The 15525-nt window shown below is 41.8% G+C and overlaps 1 protein-coding gene across 1 annotated transcript in view; it reads left to right on the top strand.

The window, feature by feature from the left end:
- The first annotated feature begins 1773 nt into the window (after positions 1 to 1773).
- Positions 1774 to 15525, top strand: part of Lgr4 (leucine rich repeat containing G protein-coupled receptor 4) — a 99423-nt gene continuing 85671 nt past the window's right edge. Inside the window, exon 1 of the mRNA XM_027422293.2 lies at positions 1774 to 2176. Within this exon, the coding sequence (XP_027278094.1) occupies positions 1992 to 2176 (185 nt within the window). The 5' untranslated portion in view covers positions 1774 to 1991. The remainder of the gene's footprint in view (positions 2177 to 15525) is intronic.

Here is a 15525-nt window from a genome sequence, read left to right as displayed (position 1 = left end):
TGTTTATTATTTTTTTTAAAAAAGAGAAGACTTCAAAGTATCAAGTAGAACTGACTTTATAATTTTTCCTTCCTCATGAAAGTTGCTGGAAAATAACAGAAAGGGGAAAACAAAAACAACAAACAAACAAACAACAACAACAACCCCTCACCCAAACCAACCAGACCAGGATTCAGAACCCAGAATTTGTTCTGTGATGATCTTAGGCACCAGGCAGATCATGGTAACCAAGAGATTCCAATGCCCTTGTCTATAAACCAGGGAGCCATTTTTCTATTTTAAAAGTTCTTTTTCAACCCTGTAGTGAGGAAATACATCATTCTTGTCTGTAAACCTGTCTGTATTTACTGATTCACTAGCATAAATATATCGTATATGGATCCAACCTGACTTTATTATTATTATTTACCATAAGTCCTTGACTGCAAAGATGGTAGAATTTTTTTCATTTACGATATTGTCCAGGCCTTCAGTAATTTATTAACATTTTCTTTTCTTTTTTATTTGTATGAGATGTCTAGTTAAGTTTATACAATATAGATATTGTATTAAATTCTTGCTGTAATTTAACGGGTTCATTAAAAGCGTCTACAATATAGAGTAAAACAACCCAAAGGCATAGCAGAAAGCAAGAAAAGAGGCATTTTCTGCATAATGATTGTGTGGGTATTAGGCCACAAGAAAACATAAAAGCCCAGAAAAAGGAAAAACTGTTGATAGTTAACACACAAGTTGTCTTTGGTGTCTCAAGCAAGGGCAGTGAATTGGCACTCGAATGTTCTGTTCCAGTGCTCGGAAACGTCGCTGTCTTGGACTTTTCAAAATCCTTGTGTTTTAGGATTTTAAAGGGAGAAAGAAGTCTGATTTGTGTCATGGATGATTAACCGCTAATTTAGCTCCCAAGTGTGAATGAAAGCGGGCACTAAGATCTCAGAGGTGAAATGAGATACTGGAGGGTTTACACTGTTTAATTTAGTGCACGACTAAAACTCAAAAATTTGGGTCAGATAGAAATGTTTCTCCCTCCTTTTCGAAATGTCTCTCTTTTCTTTCCCCTGTTTGCAAAGCTCGCAATGCCCTTGCCCTTAGGAACCACGGAGAGTCATTTGAAACGACTGAAAGCTGGAGGCGAGTTTTACTTTTCAGGTCGTCCAATTTAGGAGATCCAATTTCTGCAGAGGGAAGAAAAAGACTGGGTGGGGGAGGGCAACAGCAGACTCCTCGTCTTCCGATACGTCTACCTTCAATCCACAACCTGACACGCAGACACAGCCAAGTCAGGGGTTTTACTTGAACCTCCACCACCACCAGCAGCAGCAGCCCAGCAGCACTACCTTGTCACTCACGCCAGAGAAACACGCCCCTCTACTCTTGACCAATAGCCGCTCCCCTGTCTGCATAGTAATGAACTCGAGACCTCCCCTGACCAATGGCGCTCCGGGAGCAGGGTTAGTTTTGCATGTACCTAAGTGATTTGCATAACCCGGCGGCCGGGGGCTCCGGAGGCGAGCGTGCAACCCTAGAAGGGAAAAGGACGCGCAGAGCGGGAGCCGCCGCGGGGAGAACGCGGATAGCCGGGGTGTTTGTGAGAGCCGGGGCGGGGGTTGGGGCGCCGGGCCGGCATGGCTGGAGGCTGCGCTCCGCAACCTTGAGGAGCCTTGCGACTGGAAGAGGCCCGGGACAGGAGGCGGCGGCGATGGCAGCGCGCGGCCCCGGCAGCTGCTCTGGGCCGGGCCGGCTGGCCTGAGCCACCGAGCCGTGGGGCTGCCCGTGCGCGTCCATGGAGCAGCGGGAAGGGAGAGACTGCGGAGCGCCGCGTCCTTGCACTGTGGCGGCGGACTGCTGAAGGGAGCGAGTGCACGCGGACCGCCGAGGGACGGTGCCCGGGCCCTGAGCCCGGCAGGCCGGCTGCCCCGGGGGCGGTGGAGGGCAGCCGAGGCGAGCCGAGCGAGAGGTGCCGCGGGAGGCGGCGTGCGCGGGCGGCCGTAGCGATGCCGGGCCCGCTGAGGCTGCTCTGCTTCCTCGCCCTCGGGCTGCTCGGCTCGGCCGGGCCCAGTGGCGCGGCGCCGCCTCTCTGCGCTGCGCCCTGCAACTGCGACGGCGACCGTCGGGTGGACTGCTCCGGGAAGGGGCTGACGGCCGTGCCGGAGGGGCTCAGCGCCTTCACCCAAGCGCTGTGAGTGAGGGCGACCGGGTTATGGGCTGGGGGACCTTCGGGGCGCAGCGGGGCGGAGCCAGGGCTAGACCCTAGCCTCCCAACCCCCAGCGCCCTAGGGTCCAGGGTGCACTGATCACCTGTGGATATGTGTGGGGGCATTGGCACCTTTTCCCGAACGGTGGCCTTTCCAGACTTGGCCATTCCGGATCTTAGCCTCTAGGAGCTTTCTCTTTCCCAGACTTTTTGGGCGCAATTACAAACCCCCACCCCCATCTCAAATCCCAAATGTATCTAGGGCCCAGGAGGAGGGAGGACACTGCAAACGCTAGTCCTTGGCAGCCTTTCACGCGACCTCTTTCCCCATGCGGCCCCCTGTTCTGCTGGCAAAACTTTGGCCACGGATGAGGGCGCCTAGAACTTGGCCTGTGTTTGCCAACAAGGCACGTTCCCTGGGGAAGCACCTGGATCCCCCCAGGGTTCCCACAGGCGGAGAGAAGAAACACCTGCACCTTAGAAGGTGAATCGCTTTCCAGTTTGGCCCCATTCTACCTGTGTAGTGTGGCTCCCTAGCCCAGATCCACTCAGGACTCCCTACTACAAGCCTGGCACAAGGGAGGAGGGAAGACTCAGCCTTCTCTCGGCGGGAATCCTCTAACTGAACCAGGCGTTTTAAAGTAGGAATGCTGACCTAAGCTAGAGAATGTTGGGAGAGAAAGTTCCAGAGCACGCTTCAGTGCAGCCTGCAAGGTGGCCACCCTCTTCTGCCTGTACCTTCACCAGTAGAACCTTTCAGTTGAGCTGCTTGAGGTCAGCAAGAGTCACACAGATGGTTCTGACCCTGCACACCCCTTTCTTCAGAGACCCCGAGAGCTTTCAACATCTCAGGAAAGAGAAGTTTGAAGTAGGTGTTGGAGGTGATGTTGGCAAATGCCAGCGATAGAAAAAGAATAGGGTAATTGAGCGGAGGAAGGGTAGCTTGTGTGCCCCTTTCATCCTTGGGTCATGTCGTGTTGTGTGGCCTATTGCACGATTAAATCAGGAGCAGTGAAAGATTGTTAAAGGAAGGGACCGGAGAGGCCCTCGGGCAAAGGAAACTTCCTTTTTACCTTCAAGCTACCAAAAGACACCTCTTAGACATAGCTTTAAAGGAATAACAGATCTTATGAAGGGAAAACTCCCTTTTAGGCAAGCCGGGGCATTGCTGTATTTCCAGGTGGGTGGTGACAAGGCATTCGCTGGCCCTGTAGGTCAGGGATAATGAGAATTGAGGCCTGTGGCTTTGCAACTTGGGTATTTCACCCTAGTCTTTTGTTTTTGTCTAGGTCTCAGGTATTACTTATGCATCGAAAGACCTTTAATGTCAATATATTTAACTTTTCACCAAAAGAGTTAACTTGGAAGTGTGTAGCTTTTGCTCACAGGGGTATATTAAATGGCAAAGTTTGAGCAGGATTGGGAATTGAGGAAAAGTCCTTGGTAGAGAAGGTAGGTTTTTACTTTCTCGAAACTCTTTGGAAACGTTAAGAGAATTCAAGTAGGAAAGAGAGGTGATGTCACCTGAACCATTTAGAAGGCTTTCCATATAATAATAATAAGATTCTTATAAGCTAGGATTTCACTGTCTAGCTGATTTGTAAAGACTGTTCAGCACATTCCTCAAACGTTAACAAGTAGACTTGTCCCATAAGGAAAAGGACCTGTTTTACACAGTACTTCGAATCAGAGAGTAATGTAGTGTTTTATGGTCACATGCTCCGCTAGAGAGCATCACACAACCTGCAGTTTTCACTAGAGATAATGACACACCCTATCTTCATTGTGGAGCCTTAGGGAGTAACTGGACATAGCTTGTGGTGTGGATGGGTAACATTTTTCTGAACTGCAGCAGTGGTCAAATGTGGTCAGTAGGTAGAGTGATTCCACATGCTGAGAACACATTTTCCCCAGTCGCCCTGCTTTCACCCTCAGAAATATGAATTATATATAATATATATATATATATATATATATATATATTGACCACTCTATCTTAAAAGGGTTTTGAAGGGCAGTGTATTTGCTTTTAATACACGAAGAAAAGTCAGAGAGTCAGGAAGGGCAGGTGCCTCAGATCTATACTCTATTTGTTCTCACAGGATAACTTGGGATCACCAAGGACTTCCATTTTGAGGCACCATTGCAGTGTACATGAACCACAGTTTACACTAAGAGACTATGTCTGTAGTCTTTAGTCTTAATTTCTGGATCTTGTCACTTGTGATATTACAAACAGAAGCCTTAAAAATGAGATTACAATTCTCTAAGTTTTTTCTTATTCCTCAGTTACTTGTCAAGTGACACCTACCTCTGAGGTGTGTGCACAACTTACCTTGGAGACCACAGGACCATCAGAGAACAGGGATTTTAATTGGCTCAGTCCATGGGGCCTGGTACATTGGAGGAACTTAAAACAAATTCTGGCATGAATAAATAAGCACATAGGACCACACTAAAGCTTCGAATCCAGACACCATTCCCATGAGAGGTTGCCAAACTTCATGTCTCTGCATTTAGCCCTTTATCCAGAACTGAGAAGGCCTCAGATATTACATACCCACTGCTCCTACTTTAGACTGGTTTAAACTTGTTCAGTCAAACTGTATTTCCTGATGAATGCTACCTTAGAAGACTTGGGAGAAGGAAGCAGATGAAATATCCAGGATCCTTCAGGGGGCTCCTACATTAATACCATTTGTAATGATTGCATTTCTGAGCAGCTATTTTGAATTCTATGCCACAATATATGTGTGCCTATCGAAGTTAAATAATCTAATAAAATTCCATTTTATTTTATCAAAAGGGTTCAAGCTTATCCCTACCTTAGTGGTGATAAAGTCAGTCTTCGTCACCCACAATCTAAGGCGAGGGGAGAGAAAGAGATAAGTGAAAACGGTGATAGTAGGGTGGGGGAGTTTTCAATGTGTGTTTTCTGGTTCATGTGTTTCTGCAACAAAGTTTGAGAACTGTAGATTTGGGACACAAATTTTCATATCCAAATTATGCCTGTCACATAACTTTAAGATGATAAAGTCTATTTTTGTGGCTTCCTGGGAGAGAGGTGGATCTGAGCCTTTGATATCCTTAGCTCACCACTGAGTAATTGTGTGGCCTTGGGCGAGTCATTCCACATCGTTTTGGAGTGTGTGACAGTTTTCTTATCTGAAAAAATAAAATAATTACACTCCCTCGATTACTTCCAAGCTGCTTATTCCCTGTAGTGTGATGATCTTATAATTCTTCGTGGACGTGAGGATGGTGCAGTGACAATGTTAGAATGACCTCATGAGAAGTCCTTGGGAGCTGCAGAACATTCTTCCCATTGAAGCTGCCTCGGCCTCTTTATTACCACTCACTTGGAGGAGTTCTTGCCTGTGTTTAGAAGTGTGTGTTAGGAAATTTTCCATGGAGACTTGTTGCAGAATTCATGAGTAGCAAGCATGCTTTGCTGGGATAGAATAGCCCCGATTGTTTCCTGTGTGTATGGCTTAACACTTGGAAAAGAAAATCACTCTGTTTCACTAATTTGGATACTGTACAAAAAGTTACTCAATGTCCTCCCTTCATGTAATTAGTCATAACTCAAACCTTCACAGTGAGGATATTCTGTACCTGAGCAGATTTATCAAGCCTTTCTCATGGGCCTGACAATTACCTGAAGGGCTTTGAAGTTCCTTTTAAGGAACCAGTGCTTTTTCTTCCCCTTTTATTAGTATCCTCTCAGATTCTTCTCCAAGATGTCTTTTCTCTAGTATAACACGCACCTTCTTTTACAGATATCAGTTGAAAGTATTTTCTTTTTCTAACTTCGAGCATCTGCTGTGTATTCCATAGCAGGTCAAATTGGTTATCAGTGTCTGATAGTGCTGATAGTAGTAACATTTGATATCTTTTTTTGATTTCCTAATTCTCTTCAGACTTCATTGTTAGGGATGTGTCAGTTTTATGCAAAAGCATACTTCAAAGCAAGGTCGGTATATGAACATCTTTCAGTTTGGATCCTTTATTTTATAAATTAGTGAACCACTGTGTTCTTTAACTAGCTGAGAGGAAAGAGCATTCTATGCGAAACTTGAGGAGCTGGGTTCCAGATTTGTCAATAATTCACTGGAGTAACCTTGAATGAGTAACGTGCCTAACCATTCAGGGCCCTAATTTCTACAGTCTGGAAAACAGAGACTGCAACAACTTTTATTGACAAGAGTTTTCTTTCTATTTAATGCAAATTTTCAATGAATTGGGGCTTCAGGGCCTTGCATATGCTAGGCAAACACTCTACCACAAAGCTATACCCATTAGCTCAGAATTTTAATTTCTATACATTTCTAGAGTCAGTTGTGTGAAGAGAAGTGATGGTGACTCTCACCTACCCAGTAGGTTCTCCAGTTGTCCAGTTCAACTGGAGTAAGCCCATGGAATAGGGAGGGCATCCATTTCTCCCCAAGCAGTGATGTGTTAGCTGTTGCCTGAACAGTGCTGAGAATTATATATTGGGTATTTACTTATTCTGCACTTCTTAAGACTTGCTGTAACCAATAATAGTTCGCAATTTCCAGTTTAACTTGAGTACTGTGCCAGTTTTGGTGTCACAAGTATTTACTGTCCAAGTGTTTGGCTCTTAGCTTTAGAATTGTAAGGTAACATTTGACAGCTTAATCTCTCAGGAAAGATCAAAGATCTGTCTTAGTAGGTGGATCCAGGCAAGTTTAGGCATTTTCTTGGCCTCTGCCTTTGTCAGTCTGTCTCTCAGATTTGTATTTTAGTCATCTTTATAATGGCAGAAAGCACTGACAGCCTGCCAGTTGGGATTTTAGTTTCTGGTCTCCTTGATTGAACTTATTCTATTCTCACTGTGTGTGTGTGTGTGTGTGTGTGTGTGTGTGTGTGTGTGTGTGTGTGTGTGCGTGTGTGATATATATGTGTTTGTAATGGGTATTATATGGTAGCTTCCACCTCTCCTTTGGAGTTCTTTGAATTCTGTAGAACATAAAATAGTAAGAATCATTTGCTGAATCTGAGACCACTCTTACTTTTGTCTCCATAAACAAGTAGTGCAGTAAAGGCACAGTATAGGTTCCTATACCTGGGAACCAATTCATGGTAACAAAAATACTTTATTGGGTTGTTAATATAATAGTTTAAAAGTTTAATACCACCAAATATGCCTTTAACTTTGAAAAATATAAGTAAGCCAGTGTAAGTGTTCATGCTAGGACAGTATTGTTCTTTCCATCTGTAAAAGTTGATGTTAAAGTTTTAGATTTATAAATATACTATCTAGGTTGTTCCCTAAAAGTTATGGATGGTCCATTTTTGGCAATGTCAAAGCTTGTTTTCAATAGATAAAAAAAAAGTCTTTCCCCCCATCTCTGCTTAGTGAAGTACAGTTTTTGTAAAAGCTTGACTGAAGGTGATAAAATGCTCCAATTTTTAGTACTGGCAGTGAAGAAGAAAAATCTAGGCCATGCACCCAATCAGTACTCTTACACAATGGCTAATTTGTCTGCCTTCTTGATGTTTCTTTTGTATCTTTAAGCACCTGATTGTCATGCTGCATTTCAGGTATCAGTCTATTGTTTGAAAGAGAGCAGGTTCCTAAACTGAGTAAAAAAAACAAAAAAAAAACCCCAAACAAACAAAAAACATTCTTAGAGTAAAAGAGACCATGATTTTATAGTTTGTAGATGTTTAATGGTGTTTCAACTTACAGACTGCAGCAAGATCAAATACCCCATTTAAATAGTGCTGTATACTTGTGTGCAGTATGCACTGTGTTCATCCACAGAGACAAGCATTACTAAGCTTTATGTGTGGATTATTTATTTATGTATTTGTTTTGCAAGATTGTTAAAGTACTGAGGTATGCCATGGTCTGGCAATGAAAACTTCTAATATTTGGCTTGTTTACTTTAAGTGTGTAAAGCACGTTTTTATATTAAGATATTTTTTAATTATCATCAAGACACAATAGCTAGGTCCTCCCAAACCACCATGTTTGGCATCAAGTGCCTTATTTATTTGTTTGTCTGTTTGTTTATTCATTTACTGTTATTTTACCTCTTTAGGTGCAAGTGGTTAAGGTTTAGGAAGTGCTCTTTTACTAATCTGGCCCCAAGACATGAATGCTTAAATGTTTTAAGTATATGCAAATATGCATTTCTTAGCTTTTTGTGTTGAAAGGTCTTATGGGCAAACCAAACACTGAATCATGCACCTGTGGTAGCATATTGTCCCATATAATATGAAAATATCTCCTAAGGGAATGTTAGCCAGAGATATTTTAAGAGGCAGCTGTGTATATGACTAGCTCTAAGCTAGTGTCGTGCCTATCTAGTAATGAGACACATGGAAGATGCAAATTTAAGATATTGCAAGATACTCCGTGACTCTCCATCCTTCATATGAAATTTGTATTCATATGTTGTGAATCAAGATAAGCAAAGGGCTGTGTGAGCCCTCTTAGGTGGGTGTTTCGTTTGATTGTTTGTTTTTTGAGACAAAGTTAAGACCTTACAGTATAGCTGAAGTCAGCCTTGAACTAGTGATCCTTTTTCCTCTAGCCTCCTGAGATATCTTGTGTGTGTGTGGGGGGGGGGGTTGGAGACAAGGTTTCTCTGTGTAGCTTTGGCTGTCCTGAAATTCATTCTGTAGATCAGGCTGGTCCTCGAATTCACAGAGATCCACCTGTCTCTGCCTCCTGAGTGCTGGGATTAAAGGTGGGCACCACCACCGCCTGGCGAGTGACTTTTTTTTTTTTGTATTAAGTAGAAGAATATAGTTTTCTTTTTGTTTTTAATATTGAGCATTGAAAGAATGAAATCTATGATGTGACTACAAAGTATTTTTGATACACTATTTAAATCCTAATGTAGACTCCTTAGAAAAATGGTAAGTTGTATTTCCTCCCACCCCTGTATTTTCAAAGCTCTATTTGGGGACATTTTCCTTCTCTAGAAAATGGACAGCAATTTGGCAAGCATATGGCTCCTTCACCTTGTAGTGGTTCTAGACATGGTTAAGGGACGTGCCTAGAACTGATTCAAGTCTAACTTTTCCATTCTCCCTGTACATTAAATTTCATAGTACAGAGATCCACATGAACCACAGAATAACTTAGTACAAGTGATGACATCTAGACTTCTCTCAAGGAACCAGATTGGAGCTGTTTTTAAGCTAAGGGAGATGAATTTCAATATCCTCAATCTCTTCAGGGTTTTGGTTTTGAGGGTGCAGAATGGGTGATGTGCTTCCAAGTTGGCACTCCCTTCTGTAAAACTTGAGGGAAGAATTGGTCTGTGACACTGGTGAACTTCTGGTTTTTCCTGGTTCTCTTAGGGGTACCCTGTGCAGAAACTTTTGAAGAAAGTGTATACCTCATGAAGGCTTGGCCCACCTTGGACTTTTAGGAGTGTGGAAACACATAGTTACTCTCAGGTTCTAGATTTTCACCCTCCCCATGTGGGCAGAATTCTCAGAACAGGAGAGCAGTATCTCTGGAACCATTTGTACCCCAGCAAGCCTGTCCTCATGTGTCAGCTTTTAATCAGTAGTTGGGGGCGACAAAGAACAAGTAGTGCCAGCTCTGGACTTGAAGTCAATGTCCTCTGCTCTTCAGCATTTGTTTTCCTTGGTGGTTGTATTTAGTATTTGTATTTTCTAAATGTCATAATTGTCCTTGGGATTGTCATTGAACCCTCCTTACCTCATATAGTGGAAATGTTCACAGCCTTCTTAATGCAATGTGGGTTACATTCATAGAAAGCAAACATTAAATGAATCCAGGATATTTAACATATTTTGGTACCATGGTTTTTAAAGGCATTCACTGGCATTTAGTGGCCTAGCATAAACCCAATTTTCATCCTTTCTGTGACACTTCTGCTCAACTATTTTGATAAATTTTTTTCCTAATTTTAATTTGTGTGTGGTTTGTGTATGTGCATATATGAAGGCATGGATGTGTCACAGCATGGGGGTGGGGGTAGATAACACCCCTCAGTGTTCGTTCTTGCCTTCTACCTTTTTTGAGATAGGGGTTCTTGTTTTCTGCTGTGTGTACCAGGCTACCTGGCCTGTGAGCTTCTAGGGATTCCCCTGTCTCTCTCTGCTTTGCATCTCATGTTAGCAGTATGAGCACTTTATCCATTGTCTCCTCTATCCCCAATGTTTCCTTTTTTCTTTTTTATTTCCTTTTTTTTTTTTTTTTTGAGACAAGCTCTTATGTAGCTCTCATCTAACTAACGATGGCTACCCTGAAAAATCGCTGTGTACACCAGGCTGACTTGACCTCACAGACGTCTGTCTGCCTCAGTTTTTCAAGTGGTTGGACCAAAAGTATGTGTCACCATGTCTGGCTGCAGTATTTCCTTAAATAGAAATTTTTCCTTGATGGTTTTCAGTTCTCCAAGGTCATTTTGAGTCCGTAGTCATATCATCTGCCTTTTTATGTCACCGTAGCGTTCCAGTCGTCTTTGCTACGCGTGCTTTCATGAACCGACCTATAAAAATGATTTTCGTGTTCTAATTTTTTGAATTGCAAAGGGGTCAATAGGTCAAGCAAGTCAGTTCATCATTTTGGGCTTCAGACTTCCCATCTGGAAAAAGGCTGCTTTGCTTTCAGGCTTTACTTAGGACCCCTCTTTAGCATGGCCTCTTTGACACAGAGTGAAGACCCAAGTATTGTCATTTCTTTGGGGAATTAATAGGTAGCTGCATATGTCTGCTATTAGTTTGTGATTTCAAGTTCTGTATCCTCTTTTGGTTCTTTGAGTGGGTATCAGATTGAAAGCTGGTTCTAGATTTCATAGGTGAGCCATTGGGCTGATGGAAAAGTCTGCTTAGCTACCATGTTTCTAATAACATCCAGTGAAGAAACATTAGTACGTGTGGTTTTTTAAATGATTCTGCTGTCTTTCAGGTAAGTCTGCTCATCTTCTAATAGGAAGGTCTGTGATGCCGGGAGATGTCATCTCTTTCTTTGGAGGAGGAGGCTCAGAGGAAATAAGATTTTTTTTAACCTTGAACTCTGGAACTTGGTGCTGTTTTCTTGACACAGTTTGTCAAATAGTGGGGTGCTGTCTCAGTAGAGAAACAAGTGTCTTTCTACAGACAGCATATGACCTTGCTCAATATAGCCAGACTTTGCAACATGAAGCAAACTCAACTCTGGAAATTCTTTTAACTATACTCCTCAGATTCATTTGGTTACTTCATGTTTGAAATGGCTAAGAGTAACTCACAGTTAAAACTTTAGCGACATTCTTATTCCTTCACATAAACTGTATTTCTAGAAGTATTCAGACTGCTACAACATTTTCTTAGAAGGATTTTGAAATGGTATTTTTACTGGTTACTGGATATTTATAATGTTCATGCTCTGTGGATAAAGATACACTTATTCTCTTCAGTAATTTTAGAAATAACATTCTTCCTAAGATGTGTCAGTTCTCAAATGCTGTATAGTTTCCTCACTCATTTTTGGAGCTGGGACTTAAACTATGGGCTGTGTATGTGCGCAATGAATGCTTGGCTGCTAAAGTGTGTCCTTGTCCCTGGCATTCTTGATTGCTTTTTATTTTCTTCAGAGAATTTAAAAACTTTGATTAAGCCCTGCTTTGAAAAGATTCCTAAACCAGAACAGCAGCTAACGGTGGCTGCAGTGCCCACAACCTGTTTAGATTGGCCGAGTGGTTCAAGTACAGTTTACATTTTCTTCCCTCGGTTGCTTTCTTAAAAAAAAAAAAAAAAAAAAAAAAAAAAAAAAAATGTTTGAGATGTTTTTGCCATTGCCATCTTGACATTTGCCTGGTTACACATGAATAGCCTGATCCAATCCCTCAGCAGGGAGACTAGTATGGTCTGGCTTTCAATAGCCTTGTCACTGACAAAGAAAACATATGGAATATTTCATTCCTGCCCTTTACAAACAGTCTGGGCTTGTGAGGGCACGCAGCAGAACGCTTCCTTCTTCATGATAGGCTGGTACATTTTGCACTAATAATGGGCTCTGTTCCTAGTCAGTAAGCCATGCATGCAAAGCCTGGATAGTTTTTGTGGAAAGGAAATCCCACGTTTTGGTCAAGTCAGTTTCTAATACCGATTTGAATGTAGTTGTATTGTCTGCTTTCATGGATGCTCACTTAATCATGTTTCACTAAAGGGAGTGAAATGTTCTCTCTCTCTCTCTCTCTCTCTCTCTCTCTCTGTCTGTCTCTCTCTGTCTCTCTGCCTCTCTCTCTCTCTGTCTCTCTCTCTCTCTGTCTGTCTCTCTCTCTCTCTTTCTGTCTCTCTCTCTCTCTCTCTCTCTCACACACACACACACACACACACACACACACACACACACACACACACGGTGTTTGGGTGCTGTCTTTCCAGATTTGATATGTGACCTGCAATAGGAATGCGGATGCTTAATTCCCTGAAGAACATGCCTGGAGGGCTATCTGTGTGTATGTTTATCTTCTTGTCAGTCCGAAGAAAGAGATCAATTGATCATCCTTGTGCTAGCCAAACACTGCTGCATTGGCCATTAAGGATTTTCTTCTTCCCAATACCAGCCTTCTGTTAGCATTAAGGTCTTTGCTTTGTGCCATCTGGATCTACAGGGTAGAGAGGCTTATTGTCTGGCTTAACAGGAGCTAAGCAAGAATATGGAAAAGAAAGGGTAAAATTTCTGCCTTTGCTAGGCTTTATTTTGTGTTAGGAATTTGCCTTTAATACCATTCTGCTTGATGGCACTCAGTAATAGAATGATAAATAAATAAATAAATAAATAAATAAATAAATAAAGCCCAAGATATCCACCAATGAAATGAGTCGTAGCTTTGGTGAAGGAAGTAATGATGCCTGAATGATCAGCTCAGTTCCAATTCCTAAGATACCCCAGCCTGAATTTCTAGTTTCTTTGTTTCCCATACATGTGGACTAGCTTTAACAAATGGTCATGATATATCTAAGGGATGTGATCTCCTGTTGATGATATAATCCCACATAGAACCAAATATTTAAATTTATATATACATCTTATCTAACAGTTATTTCTGATGGTGCTTAGTGTCATAACTGAGCATAAGCTGCATAACAATTTATCTCATAGAAATTAATGTCTTTCACATTTTCTTCCATAAAAGTCATCCCTTTTGTAGTTCCTAATCCAAGGCCTTGTGTGTGCTCAGCAATGTGCTCTACTACTGAGCCGTAGTACAGCCTTATCTTTTTGTATTTATTTGTTTATTTAGAGCAGGGTTTTCCTATGTAACAGCCTTAGCTGTCCTGGAACTCACTTTGTAGACCAGGCTGGCCTCAAACTCACAGAGATTCACCTGTCTCCCAAGTGCTGGAGTCTAAAGGCATGCGCCACCACCTTGCTCCTTTATAGTTCCTGATAAGCCTTTCTCTAAATTTGTTGACTTGGAGGGCTAAATTTAACTTAAAATGTTTATTTATTCATTTCATGTGTATAAGTGTTTTGCCTGAATGTATGTATATATGTGCACCACGTGCCTGTCTGCCTGGTACCTGGGGAAGTCAGAACAGGGTGTTGGATCTTCTGACACTGTTATTGCAGATGGTTGGAAGTCACCAGGGAGGTGCTGGTAACTGAACCTAAGTCCTCTGAAAGAGCAATAGTGCTCTGAACTGCTGAGCTATTTCTCTAGCTCCTGAGGACTAAATTTTTAAAAGCTTTGTTTTCTCCTCTTTACAAATGAGTCTATTCAATTTCTCTTTTTAGTGTATAATTAAAAAAAAAAACTCAACCTTGTGTTAAAATTGACCCTCAGTTTGTTGTATTTAAGACACATGTTTTTGAGATAGAGTCTTGATATATAGCTCTGGTTGGCCTGGAACTCATTATGTAGCCCAGGCTGGCCTTGAGTTTGTAAAAATCCTCCAACCACAGCCTCCTTAGTATGGAGATTACAGGCATGACGCACTGACCTCTACCCCCAGCAGTACATAGGTCTTGAGTCACAGGATAGTGTACATTTATAAGAACATGTTAGCCTCAATTTGAATGTCTTAAAACTATGGCAAGGGTTATTATTATTATTTATTTATTTATTTAAGCCTAGCTAGTTTAGTACCCAACATTAGCCAAACATATTAAAAATTGATTTTGTTTATAAGTTTATTTTATTTTATTTTATTTTTTTTGGCTTTTCAAGACAGAGTTTCTCTGTGTAGCTTTGGATACTGTCCTAGAACTTGCTGTGTAGACCAGGCTGACTTTGAACTCAGAGATCTGCCTGCCTCTACCTCCCAAGTGCTGGGATTAAAGGCATGCTCCGCCACCACCCGGCTAGAAGTTTGTACTTTTAAAAGAACATTTTGCAGTATCCTTTTGATCATGGCATTTACCGTGATACCCTGAAGACAAGTACAGAAGTGACCTATTGTAAAGTATTTTGACAAAAGTGAAATCTTTGCATTGTTTGGGTATCTGTATCTGAAAAGAATAATTTTTTTTAAAGTAGAGATTTGGTGAGGAATTTCTGCATCTGCCTCCTGTATTAGATGTGTTTGTGTCCTAGCTATAATTTCTGTAAAAGGTATTTAGGTCCATCTTAGGGTTCCCATTTTATGGCTAAGCAAGGTGAGTTTTGCAAGGATTAGGTAACTTTCTCAAATGCCCACACTTAGTGGGTGATGTTTTGTCTGGATCTCAGGTGTTCTGCACTTCAGTTTGCTCATCTGTGTTGTTTGTTGGGTATTTGACAGTTTATCATAAGAGAAAAGAGAGGGGGAAAAAAGATCGTAGCTATTGAGATGGCTGAGTGAGAAAAACACTTGCTAGACTTTACATAGAGCCTGAGTTCCATGGAGGGAACCAACTCCTTCCTACAAGTTATCCTGGATGTCCACAATAGACACACACACACACACACACACACACACACACACACACAAACACACACACGAAAAGTTAAAACAAAATTGGTGGGGAGAAAACCTCAGGACTGACAATAAAGCTTACTCTAGAGCATGTGTGTGTCCACCCATGTATATTTGTGGGAGAGTGACCTGATTAAAGCAGCTAAGGTTAAAGTCTGTGTACTCTGGGCGTCAAATGGAGTTTTTTATTTTTTAGCAGATATTTGGGGGGTATCAGTCCCTCCCCTCCATGATAACTCCTGCTTTTCATTGATCTGCATTTAAAAGATGTTGCATCAGAGGGAAATGTTGAATACAGTCAAGGTACAATATATATGTGTATGAAAATGTCATCATGAAATCTGTTACTTTGTACAGGAATATGTCCTAATAAAAGAAACAAATCCTGAAAGAATAAAGAACTTTAATGTGAAAGCCCTAGCTCACTTAATAGTGTC

Source organism: Cricetulus griseus, chromosome 6 (genome assembly GCF_003668045.3).
Source record: "Cricetulus griseus strain 17A/GY chromosome 6, alternate assembly CriGri-PICRH-1.0, whole genome shotgun sequence".
NCBI classification, from domain to species: domain Eukaryota; kingdom Metazoa; phylum Chordata; class Mammalia; order Rodentia; family Cricetidae; genus Cricetulus; species Cricetulus griseus.
This window is presented reverse-complemented; position numbering and strand designations above follow the sequence as displayed.